This window comes from Callorhinus ursinus, unplaced genomic scaffold (assembly GCF_003265705.2).
Source record: "Callorhinus ursinus isolate GAN/ISIS: 27379988/994484 unplaced genomic scaffold, GSC_fseal_2.0 scaffold18, whole genome shotgun sequence".
Taxonomy (NCBI): domain Eukaryota; kingdom Metazoa; phylum Chordata; class Mammalia; order Carnivora; family Otariidae; genus Callorhinus; species Callorhinus ursinus.
In genome coordinates this window covers 27,480,676-27,493,704 of record NW_027397080.1, presented here as the reverse complement: position 1 = coordinate 27,493,704, position 13,029 = coordinate 27,480,676, and the positions used below count along the sequence as shown (strand labels likewise).

Sequence of the window (13,029 nt, the reverse complement as noted above, 5' to 3'; positions counted from 1 at the left end):
AAGGCAGATGCTTAACGACTGAGCCATCCAGGCGCCCCAGTAATAAACTTTCTAAATCGTTTTTTTCCAAGGCAGTTGTCTCTCTGTCACCTGATCATACCTGATCAAAACAAAAATCTCAGGTTCATCATCAAGACAGGAGGGCCGTGCCCCAAGCCAAGAAGAACAGCAAGAAAATCCCTTTCTCCTTTCTCTGCTGTGATGCCTTCTCAGTACTTCCCTGGGTTCATGGGAACCCCTCCAACTTGCTTTCCCTGGCACTGGACCTGTACCAGTGGCACCTGGTGATGTGGATCTTGGGAACCCCTGCCTAATGTCTGTGCCTGACCCCTTCGTCTCCCTTTGGCATTGTGATCTGACTTATTTATGGAACCACCACTTGAAATATTATGTGCACCTGGCATTTCCAGACCAGAGCAGACACAGACCTCCCTGTCTGCTCCAGACAAGAGGACAGGCATGGAAATCCACATTATCCTCCCCTGTAAATCAGCCCAGTTCTCCAAGATTCCCTTCCAGGGCCAAGAGGATTTTCTTCGGAAAGGCACTGATGCAGGCAAACATCCCAGAGTAAGGAGGACATGGCTTTCTTCTTGTAAATAACTCCTACTAAAGAAATCACTCCTTGAGTTTCCAGCCAAGGGAGCCATAAATCCTTTGCAGGAGAAGGCAATTTATGGAGCGTTCTCTGACTCTTCCCATAGTAACTGACTGAAATACAAGGTGCACATGTGATGCTCGGTATTCAACGCCTTTCACTGGCCATGGCAATAGGCACTTGGATGGAGGAGCCTGGAGACACATCAGAGGGTGTAATTTCAGATCACAAGGGCAGCAGTGAGATGGGTCTGTCTCTTCCTATTCAGCTGGGTGTCCTGCCTTTCATTTTAATGTGTCCCCGTAGCCCATTCTAGGGATGAATTGACTTGGCATGCGTTGGGGGCTCCCAGACAGAGAACTGACTGCCGAGAAGCTGGGATGTGTGTGTGAAGGTGAGCTGTGTCCCGGTGGGCCAGACAACTGTGTCTCCCAGGTGGCGGCCCGGGGGCTCAGGCAATAACACTCGCCATCAGCTTCACACACCTCCGAGGCGGCAGCTTCTGCCTCCGTCTGCCGCCATGTGGATGCCTTGCTCCGATCGGTTAACACGCCCACTGTGTCTGTCCCTCCAGGGGCTCCCGTACAAACACCTGATCACGCACCACCAGGAGCCCTCCCACCGCCATCTGATCAGCACCTATGATGACCATTACAACCGGCACAATTACAACCCCGGCCTGCCCCCACGACGTACCTGGAGTGGACATAAGATGTTGTGGCTCCCAGAGAAATCCGACTTCGTCCTTCTCGGTATTCGTATAATTCAGGATTTCGCCCTGTGCTGGGCGGTAAGGGGTCCACAGCTGCCCTAGGGCTGTGGATGCTGAAAGACTCACACAGAGAGCATTAGTGTGACCCGAGAGGGGGGAGAATCCTATTGACCCGCAAGGCTGCTGTTTGCCACGGAGGTGATATTTGCTGTGTGGAGAAGCCCTCACCTGTGCGCCATGCCCGTCTGGGTTTACTGGGAGCACGGGTGGCAGGAACAGCCTCACTGCCCTCAGATCCATCATTTGCATAAACAGTGATGACCGGTGCATAGCACCTGGGGGACACAGGAGTGACAAACAGGGAGGAATTCCTGCCCTTGGGAGAGTTGTCATTCCAGTGTGTCCCAGATAAGACACTGTTAATGGATAACTTAAGATCTGGCAAGTAAAATCATTCTGAACCACCATATATGTGCCATGAAGCAAAGACACCAGGTAAGGAACACAAAGTGAGGCAGGTATTTATGAATCTCCTTTGGGTGGAATGATGAGGGATGGTCTTTCTGGAAGACAGAGTTGAGTTGAGAAGGAGGGAGCCATATAGGAATTGGGGGGGACGGGGAGAATTCCAGGGGAGGAAATAGCAAGTGAAGACGCTCCGCAGCAGGAAGAGCACTTCGGGGCTCATAGGCCACCAAGAGGGGTGTGGATTTTGTCCTTCCAGCAGCAACAGGACTTTGAAGGGATTTTTGTAAGAGAGTGCCTTGATCTGATTTACATTTCAAGCTACCCTCCTTCTTTGCCTCCAACTTTTTGTACTTCCTACAATTCAATGCAAAGGGACCTGCTTCCGATGCTGAGTGGCTTGTCACTCTGCATTACTTTTGCAAGGGTTTCTCCTCGGGATCAGTCTCACAAGCCTGCATTGCACCCTTCCCTGCTAGGGTAGGACAGCCCCACAGGAGCCGGCAGGCCACCCTCCACCAGTCAAGGGGCTGACTTTTCCGAGGCCTATGTAGCAGCGCCTGGTTCCTCCTGAGCACGCGGGGAGCCTGCCCCACCCTGAGCCAACACTCCTGCAAGCCCTTCTTCCCTCTGGAGCCAGCCTCGGTCCCGGATATTGCAGCCCTGGAAAACACATTCTTCTGGCAGGTCCACGCCCCATTCACCCAGACCCTGGTTTCTTTTGCAGCTCCCCCTACAAACTATGGACTCTATGAAGAGCTGCAGCAGAGATGGCTCGCACCCAAGGCTGCCCCGAGGGAGAGCATTTACACCTCGTCATACCCCAGACCACCACTCTATGCTTTGTCCCGGCGGGAACATGCCATCCCCGTCCCTCCCCCTCGTCTGCACCCTGTCCCACGCTTCTGAGAGCTGCCAGGCCACGGGCAGTGCAGGCAGAGCCAACCGGAGCCCCACTGTGCTGTCCGACTGGCCAGGCAGCAGGCAGCCTGCAGACACACCCAGAGTTTTAAATCCAGCCCCGCCGAGGGGCCCTTAGAATCCTGGTCTGTGTTGGAAGGTTTCCGCCCCTCCTCCAAACCCTCAGGCTCCTTTCTTTTCCATCCCACAAGTAAAGCTCTTTGACAGAATGGAGTGTCACGTATATGCAGAATTGTGCAGAATGGCAGAAGGCCCTCTTCCTTGTTTCACATGAGGGGAAACTGAGGCCCAGAAAGGTAACATGATTCCTGCAAGTTCTCACAGTGGGGTACCTACCCTCCAGGAGTGTCTGGTCCATGCAGAAGGCGATCTGACCACGAGACCCACCGCAGAGCTCCGTGACATAGTAGAACATGGTTACGGGAGGGCACCCCGTGGGAGCTGGCCGTCAGGGAGGGGTCCAGCCTGTCCTTGCCTCCCCAGGGGTGCGCTGAACCCAGGGTTCAGAGGAAGCAAGACACACAACATCTCCCTTCCACCTCTGAGCTCTCAAATTCTTTTCTGGGTTTGAGGATGGGGAATTTTTCAGCCAGTGTTTCAGAATGAGGATGGACCTGTGGACAGAAGATCCGGGGCGCTGTCCTGGTTCAGGGACTTGGTGCTCTCCTCACCAAGGATGGAGTCCCCCGGGCACATTCTGCCACCTGATGTGGAGTACAGCCTCCAGATGAGCACGGCCAGCCCGCATCTGCCCTGTCAGGGCGGTGTCCGAATGGCCTTCTCTGCCTTCTGCCTCCACCCCGATTATCTGCATTCATTACTGTAGGCTCCGCGCTCGGTGTGTAGTTGGTGCTGAATCATCCTTGGCTGGATGAACGAATGAACCATTGTCTCTTCTGGGGCTCTTCTCTGGACCCACGCTCACCCCGATCACCACGACCCAGTCCTGTTCCACCCTCTGAGCCCACATCTAGCTGCTTCCCCACACCCCTGCCCCAAGGTGGACCTCTGTCCAGACCCCAACCCATCTTGATGCCTAAAGACCCCTTATTCTTCCCAGAACTCAGCTACTCCCACTTCTGAGTCAGAGAAAAGTGAGCCCCCCAACACTCCCCCCCAGAATCCTTCTGCCAGCATCAGAGAGGAGGTCACCTCTCTGCTCCTCCCTCCTTTAGAAACTGGCCGTTCATCCGTGGCAGGGCATCAATACAATTCTGAGGCCCTGCCAGCTCATCTCACAACCACCACTACAAACGGTTGTTTTTTCTGTTTGGGAGAAAAAGAAATGAATAGAAGTATTTTTCCATGAATCTTTTCTTTACATTTTTGGCACCTACTACCACATTCTAGCAAATAATCAAGAAAAAAAAAACAAAACAAAGGCAAGAAAAAAACGGAATTAATATTTATTCTCGGTTGAACAAGCAGTTCAACAAAAGCCAGGATCTGGGCCTAAATGAGATTATCTCATTGACGTATTGCTACCGTCATCCATGGTAGGTGCCCCAAGGTAGGGATTATAAACGTCATTTCTGTTTACAGAAATGGGAACAAAGAACAGAGACAATAGAGATTAATTGGCTGGCCCGACACTGCACACGTAATGAATCCTAGAGCTGGGATTTGAACCTAGGCGGGCTGGTCACAGAGCATGCATGCCTAGCCCTTGTGCAAAACTGTCTCTTCAAAGAAATAAAAGCCTTGAGACCAGCTGGACGGGTCGGTCTGCTGTGCATTCGGCTCAGGGACACATGTGTGGTTGGCTGTGATTCTGGACCAGAAATAATGTGACTCAAAGTAAAGATTGGCTTTGGACCGTCCCTTTCAAGGACACCTGCCGGCCCCAGGCCTCCTCTAGGTTGACCTCAGCACACTCTAGAGCCATCACTCACTCCTCCAAGAGTCTGTTCACTGACCCTGTCTTCCCTACCAGACTCAAAGTCTCCTCAAGTCGGAGCCTGGCACATACGAGGGGGGTGGGCAGGGAGAGGAAGGGAGTAAAGGAGGCTGGGCCAGGAGAAGAGCTCCAAGTGGTTGCTGTGGGCTGGCATCCCGCTGGGCCCTCCTCAGCCCGCCAGCAGCCACTTGGCTGTCCCATAAACGTCCTTTGAGCCATGGTCGAACAGGGCACTGACATCACAGAGCCTTCCGTCAGGCAGGGGAGAGGGATCTTAAACAAATACAGGACAGGACAGAGTGATGTTGGGGACAGGTTTACGGAATTCGGGACCTTGGCGGCCAGCGTGCCATGAGGGAGATCAGTGGGGGTGTACTGAAGGAAAGGGGTCTTGAGAGCAATAATGGGGGCATGGAGCCGTGATCTATCAGGGAAGCCTTCCCCAAAGAAGGGGTATTTAGGCAGAGGCCCGAACACTGCCGGGGGGCAGGGGGGCAGGGGACTAGCCAGGTGCAGGCGCGGGTGGGGAGGGCAGAGGGGGTGGCCTAGATCGCAGGAACAGCATGTGTGAGGCTCCGTGTTGGGAAGGAGCTTAGCAGGTTTGTTAAACGCCTGAAGGATGGTGTATGGGTTCCCTACCCCTGCTGTAACAAATACCACAAACTTAGTGGCCTAAAGCAACACAAGTTTATTCTCCTACAGTTCCGGAGGTGCGAAGTCCACAATGGGTTCTTCTGGGGGCTCTAGGGGTGAATGGGTTCCTTGCCTTTTTCTGCTTCGAGGGGACACCTACACTCCTCGACTCATGGTCTCCCCTCTCTCTCTCCAGAGCTGCAAGCAGCGTAGCATCTTCTGTCTCCGCCTCCCTCCTGGGAGGACCCTTGTCAATACATGGGGTCCTGGATCATCCACGATAATCCCTCCATCTCAAATCCTTAGTCACATCAGCAAAGTTCTTTTGGAATATAAACTAACAAATTGAGAGGTTCGGGGTATGAGGATGCAGGCATTGATTCAGTGTGGGGGGGTGCATGGTTCATCTGGAGCCTGGATGCAAGGCAGGAGTCCTGTGCACTCCATCACTTAACCCCCGAGACATATCTAGTCCTTTCCAGGGGACTGGGAAGGTGAAGGGGCAATGGTGGGGGTGGGGGGTGGGGGTGAAGGAGCCCAAGCCCTGTGGCTGCCTGCATGGGTCAGCGCTCCTCGGCCTTCCACGCACACTGATTAAAAAGTGGCTTTAGGAGCGCCTGTGTGGCTCAGTCAGTTAAGCGTCCGACTCTTGATTTTGGCTCAGGTCATGATCTTGGAGTCGTGGGATCGAACCCCGAGTCCGGCTCTGTGCTCAGCAGGGAGTCTACTTGAGATTCTCTCTCTCTCCCCACCATCTCTCTCTCTCTCTCTCTCTCTCAAAAATAATAAATAAATAATAAAATAAAAAGGGAGAGAGAGACTGTATAAACACTACAGTGACCGGAAGTACTGGAATCGGACTAATAAGAATTTGAAAATCAGATTGAAACACTGTAACCAGATTAACAAATTGGGCTCCACAACCCGTAGCAGTGGCCCCGGTGAAACCAGGGGGGAGGATCACCCAATCTTTTCCAAAGGAGTGGAAAGGAGAGTGAGGATATTTTCCCCACATCCCTACTTCAGCTCGCTTCTCACACTTGAGTGGCATCAGCATGGCTGGGCAGGGGCGGGGTTCTTGCCCTCTGAGTTTGTGGATCAGTAGGTCTGGGGTGGGGCCAAGAAGTCACATTCCCAGCAAGTTCTCCGGTGACAAAATCTCTGCTGATGCTGCTGGTCTGGGGAACATACTTTGGGAACTACTACTCTAGGAGGCTGCCTTCTTATTTGACTTGGGCAATTTCTTTGGAATAACAGATTCTGGCATGAAAACAGTGTTGCAAACACCTGGACCTGACTTCCTCTAAGGCTTCCCAACAACAGCAGGAGCCTACGTCCCCAGGATGTATTTACAAAGTATAAAGTGAGCAGTCGGTCTCCAGGTGCCGGGACAGCACAGTGAAAGGTTCAAGAGCACTGACCACTGTGCCTTAGAATTCCAGTTTCACCGCGGACAGGCTGTGTGACCTTGAAGTTACTGCCCCTCTCTGAATCTCTCTTCCTCTAGCAATGGGTACAGTAACTATCTCTAATGCAGAGAGAAATACGGAGCCCAGAGCTTGGTACATAATAAATCCTCCGTAAATGGTGGCAACTATTGTTCAACAAAAACAACAGTCAAGAAAACAGCCAAGGTCATGGAGGACAGCTGAGACCTGAGGCAGAGTATACAAGATGCTCCTCACCGCGGAACCCGGCACTTTTTCGGAGCCAAGCCCGAGGCACCCTCGGTGCTGTCCCTCTGGCTGGGACAAGCCTGCCCCCTGCTGGCCAATTTGACACCAATATACAGGTAGCTAGGGTTTCAGGCTCAGGGTTTCTCTGGGATTGGCACTAACTGCAGATGTGGAAAATAATTCAAAAACCAGATTTTCTGATTGTTCTTGGAAAACATCTGGCAGCTGGTGGTGAGCCTGGGTGTACTGATGCTTAGAGAATTCAAGCATGAATTTTTTTTTAAGTTTTTATTTTGATCATTCAGTGCTCATCACGAAAAGTGCATTCCTTAATCCTCAGCCCCTATTTCCCCCATTCCCCCACACACCACCTCCCCTCTGGCAATCATTAGTTTGTTCTCTATAGTTAAGAATCTGTTTCTTGGTTTCTCTCTCTCCTTTTCCTTTTGCTTGTTTGTTTTGTTTCTTAAATTCTAAATATGAGTGAAATCATATGGTATTTGTCTTTGTTTTATTTCACTTAGCCTAGGACTCTTTAGCTCCATCCATGTCATTGCAAATGGCAAAATTTCATTCTTTTAAATGGCTCAATAATATTCCACTGTGTATATACAACACATCTTCTTTATCCATTCATCAGTCAATGGACACTTGGGCTGCTTCCATAATTTGGGTATTGTAAATAATGCTGCTATAAACATAGGGGTGCATGTACCCATTTGCATTAGTGTTTTTGTATTCTTTGGGTAAATACCCAGTAGTGCAATGACTGGGTCATAGGGTAGATCTATTTTTAACTTTTTGAGGAACTTCCATACTGTTTTCCAGAGTGGCTGCTCCAGTTTACATTCCCACCAACAGTTCAAAAGCGTTCCTTTTTCTCCAAAATCCATGCCAACATTTGTTTCTAGTTTTTTTTTTAATTTTAGTCATTCTGACATGTGTGAGGTGATGTCTCATTATAGTTTTGATTTGCATTTTCCTGATGCTGAATGATGTTGAGCATCTTTTCATGCATCTGTTGGCCATCTGGATGCCTTCTTTGGAGAAATGTCTGTTCATGTCTTCTGCCCACTTTTTGACTGGATTATTATTATTTTTTTTTTTTTTGGTGTTGGGTGGTATAAGTTCTTTATATATTTTGGATGCTAAACCTTTATCAGATATGTCATTTGAAACTATCTTCTCCCATTCAGTAGGTTGTCTTTCAGTTTTGTTGATTGTTTCCTTTGCTGTGCAGACGCTTTTTATTTTGATGAAGTCCAAGAGTTTTATTTTTGCTTTTGTTTCTCTTGCCTCATGAGACATATCTAGAAAAATGTTGCTATGCTCAATGTCAGAGAATTTATTGCCTGTACTCTCTTCTAGGATTTTTATGGTTTCAGTTCTCACATTTAGGTCTTTAATCCATTTTGAGTTTATTTTTGTGTATGGTGAAAGAAAGTGGTCCAGTTTCATTCTTTTGCATGTAGCTGTCTGGTTTTCTCAACACCATTTGTTGAAGAGACTGTCTTTTTCCCATTGGGTATTCTTTCCTGCTTTGTCAAAGGTTAATTGTGAGTTTATTTCTGGATTTTCTGTTCTGTTCTATTGATCAGTGTATCTAGTTTTGTGCCAGTACCATACTGTTTTGATTACTACAGCTTTGTAATATAACTTGAAGTCCAGAATTGTGATACCTCCAGGTTTGCTTTTCTTTTTCAAGATTGCTTTGGCTATTCAGGGTCTTTTGTGGTTCCATACAAGTTTTAGGATTGTTTGTTCTAACTCTGTGAAAAATGCTGTTGGTATTTTCATAGAAATTGCATTGAATGTGTAGATCGCTTTGGGTGTATGGACATTTTAACAATGTTTGTTTTTCCAATCCATGAGCATGGAAAATCTTTCCATTTGTTTGTGTCATCTTCAATTTCTTTCATCAGTATTTTATAGTTTTCAGAGTACTGGTCTTTCACCTCCTTGGGTAAGTTCGTTCCTAGGTATTTTATTATTTTTAGTATGATTATAAATGGGATTGTTTTCTAGGTTTCTCTTTCTGCTGCTTCATTATTACTGTATAAAAATACAACAGATTTCTGTAGATTGATTTTTTATCCTGTGACTTTACTGAATTCATTTATCAGTTCTAGCAGCTTTTTGGTGGTGTCTCTGGAGTTTTCTATATAGACTATATAGTCTTTTGGTTTTTCATGTCATATACAAATCGCAAAAGTTTTACTTCTTCCTATCAATTTGGATGCATTTATTTCTTTTTGTCGTCTGATTGCTGTGGCTAGGACTTCCAGTACTATGTTGAATAAAAGTGGTGAGAGTGGACAGCTTTGTCCTGTTCCGGACCTTAGGGGGAAAGCTCTCAGTTTTTCACCATTGAATATGATGTTAGCTGTGGGTTTTTCATATATGACTTCTATTGCGCTGAGATATGTTCCCTCTAAACCTACTTTGTTGATGGTTTTTCTCATGAATGGATGTTGTACTTTGTCAAAAGCTTCTTCTGCATCTATTGAAATGATCATATATATGGTTTTTATCCTTTCTTTTATTGATGTGATATATCACGCTGATGGATTTCGCAAATATTTAACCACCCTTGCATCTCAAGAATAAATCCTACTTGATCGTGGTGAATGTTTTTTAAAATATATTGTTGGATTTGGTTGCAAGTATTTTGTTGAGGATTTTTGCATCCATGTTCATCAGAGATATCGGCCTGTAGTTCTCTTTTCTTGTGGTGGTGTCTTCATCTGGTTTTGGTATCAGGGTAATGCTGGCCTGATTCAATTTCTTTGCTGGTAATTGATCTATTCAAATTTTCTATTTCTTCATGTTTCAGTTTTGGTAGGTTACATGTTTCTAGGAATTTATCCATTCCTTCCAGTTTGTCCAATTTGTTGGCCTATAGTTTTCAATAATATTCTCCTATAATTATTTGTATTTTTGTGGTGTTTGCTGTTATTTCTCCTCTCTCGTTTGTGATTTTATTTATTTGGCTCTTTTCTCTTTTCTTTGTGATAAGTCTGGCTAGGGATATATCAATTTTATTAATTTTTTCAAAGAACCAGCTCCTGGTTTTGTTGATCTGTTCTATTGCTTTTTTAATTTCTATATCATTTATTTCTGCTCTAATCTTTATTATTTCCCTTCTGCTGGCTTTTGGCTTTCTTTGTTGTGCTTTTTCTAACCCCTTTAGATGCAAGATTTGGTTGTTGAAGATTTTTCTTGTTTCTTCTTTTTTTTTTAAGATCTTATTTATTTATTTATTTGAGAGAGAGGGAGTGAGAAGGCACAAGATGGGGGAGGGTCAGAGGGAGAGGCAGATTCCCTGCTGAGCGGGGAGCCTGATGTGGGGCTTGATCCTGGGACTCCAGGATCATGACCTGAGCCGAAGGCAGACGCTTAACTCACTGAGCCGCCCCAGATTTTTCTTGCTTCTTGAGGTAGCCTTATATTGCTATATGCTTCCCTCTTAGGACCACCTTTGCTGTATCCCAAAGGTTTTGGACTGTTTTGTTTTCATTTTCATTTGTTTCCATAAAAATGTAGGTCAAAGGGTACACGTTTTCAGTTATAAGAAGAATAAGTAAACACTTGTAATGAATCAAGGAGGGGGTGTGAGGGGATGGTATAAGGTATTGGCCATTGGGGGGACGTCCAGTGTACCAAGACTTTGCAGTGCATGTGTTCGCAGAATCCCCCATCCCCCAGGCTCCTGCAGTCCTCAGCCCTAGACACTGGAGGATTTTTCCCACAAGGGGAAGTCCAGGGCCTCCCAAAACACTGAGGTTCCCTGGGCTCCACCTTTGTTCTCTCTCACCAACAGCCTGTTGGGCCTTGGTTTTACTTGCATGTACCATGACCTTCCTTTGGCTTGCAGGAGTTGTGACGTCACTTGGCTGACACAGACATGGGGCCAGACCCCATGTGGTCTCATTTTCTCCTGGAAAGCCAAATTGTCCAAGTCCAAAGAGACCATAATGAGTGAGGAGACCAAACAGCCCATTTTTGGCCTGATGCCAAGGCCCAGCTCCCCCACACCTGGCCCCTCAGCTTTGCACCCAGAATGGATGTTTGCCATTCTCTCTCTCTGGACTTTCCCCCGGCCTAATTCTGTGTCCTTGGAGTGGGGGTTGCCTCTGGAACCTCACTAGTGAGTGCAAACAAAGCCAGGCCCTTGGGAACTCTCAGCCCCCAAATCCAGTGTCATAGTGTCCCCATTGGCCTCAGCCTTGAAGGGACACAGCCCTGTGAGAGCCAGAGGACTTGTTCTCCTGCTCAGCTGACACTTCCCTCCTTCTCTTTCATTCTGGGCTCTGCACCAGCTCCTCTGTGGCCTTTCCCTGCTCTTGCTTTTCTCCCTTCTCTTGGTTCCTCTGGCCCTACTCCACCTGGAGGGAGCCAGCAAACATCCTCCCCACCCCATGCTTCTACAAGCTAGTCCTCTGGGCTTAATTGTCTGGACCCAGGGTGATTTGCCATCAAATCTTTGTTGGTGAGGAAGAAAGAGAACAGCCTCTTGTTTAGGGCAAGATACTGGTGGATCTAAAGTGGAAATGGAGAGGGCAAGTAGGGTTAAAAGAGATTTGGGCTTCATCGACAGATGAATGGATAAAGAAGATGTGGTATATATACACAATGGAATATTATGCAGCCATCAAAAGGAATGAGATCTTGCCATTTGCAACGACGTGGATGGAACTGGAGGGTGTTATGCTGAGTGAAATAGGTCAATCAGAGAAAGACATGTATCACATGACCTCACTGATATGAGGAATTCTTAATCTCAGGAAACAAACTGAGTGTTACTGGAGTGGTTGGGGGTGGGAGGGATGGGATGGCTGGGTGATAGACATTGGGGAGGGTATGTGCTACGGTGAGCGCTGTGAATTGTGCAAGACTGTTGAATCACAGATCTGTACTTCTGAAACAAATAACGCAACATATTTTAAGAAAAAAGAAAAAGAAGAAGATAACAGGAGAGGAAGAAAAGGGGAGTATGTCAGAGGGGGAGACGAACCAGGAGAGATGATGGACTCTGAAAAACAAACTGAGGGTTCTAGAGGGGAGGGGGGTGGGGGAATGGGTTATCCTGGTGATGGGTATTGAGGAGGGCACGTTCTGCATGGAGCACTGGGTGTTATGAACAAACAATGAATCATGGAACACTGCACCAAAAACTAATGATGTAATATATGGTGATTAACATAACAATAAAAAAATTTTTAAAAAAAGAGAGATTTGGGCTTTTAAAAAGACACAGAAGGCAAGACATTTCAGGATAAGAAGAGATTTGCCTTGGGAGAGAAAAAACATTTATTGGATCCCAGTAGAACTTTGTCAGCTCAAGGGCTGGGCCGAGAGAACCAGAGGGGAGAGCCCCTGCGTGGGGCCTGGTCCCTAGAGCCTTTCACCAGCCTGACACCTCTAGGAAGACCAGAAGAGTCAGGGTCCTCCTCTGCAACCCCAAAGGGATCACTTTCCAGCATTTTCTGGAATCTTCTTTGGATCTGTGCCTTGTGGCTAGTCATATTTTCCAAAATAGCCCAGTAGAGCTTGAGAAGAATTTCTTGATTTCTGCTGATACCGTTGGAAGGGTCTCCATGCTCCATGGTTTTCTGTTTTTCTTTTGAGATCTTATTTATTTATTTGAGAGAGAGAATGAACAGTGGGGAGGAGGAGAGGGAGAGGGAGAAGCAGACTCCCTGAGGAGCAGGGAGCCCAACTCTGGGCTCGATCCCAGGACCCAGAGATCACGTCCTGAGCCGAAGGCAGACGCTTAACCGACTGAGCCACCCGGGCACCCCTGGTTCCATTTTTCTAGGGGAAGTACTCTTTCCCTCCTGGGAGGGTCTGAAGGCAGAATCTCCCTCCTTGCCCTCAAGAATGACAGCGTCTTTAGTTCAGCCACTCCCTTGTTAACGTCTCAACTCTCCCCAGAGAAGTGTCTTTCAGTCTCCTTGCTCCCTAAGGAAAATAACCCATATTTTACCATCTTGGGTTATTCATGGGGTCCCATTGGGATCACCCAGCTCTGTCCTGCCCAGCCCCCACCCCCACTTCTCATTGTGACTTTGTTGTTTTTTTTTTTTTTTTAAGATTTTATTTATTTATTTGACAGAGAGAGACACAG

The 13,029-nt window shown here is 47.5% G+C and overlaps 1 protein-coding gene across 1 annotated transcript in view; it reads left to right on the top strand.

The window, feature by feature from the left end:
• The window catches only part of CFAP107 (cilia and flagella associated protein 107), a 24,461-nt gene extending 20,086 nt beyond the window's left edge, over nucleotides 1-4,375 (top strand). Inside the window, exons 3-4 of the mRNA XM_025857015.2 lie at nucleotides 1,173-1,350; nucleotides 2,503-4,375. Coding sequence (XP_025712800.1) covers nucleotides 1,173-1,350; nucleotides 2,503-2,684 — 360 coding nt within the window. The 3' untranslated portion in view covers nucleotides 2,685-4,375. The remainder of the gene's footprint in view (nucleotides 1-1,172; nucleotides 1,351-2,502) is intronic.
• The last annotated feature ends 8,654 nt before the right edge of the window (nucleotides 4,376-13,029 follow it).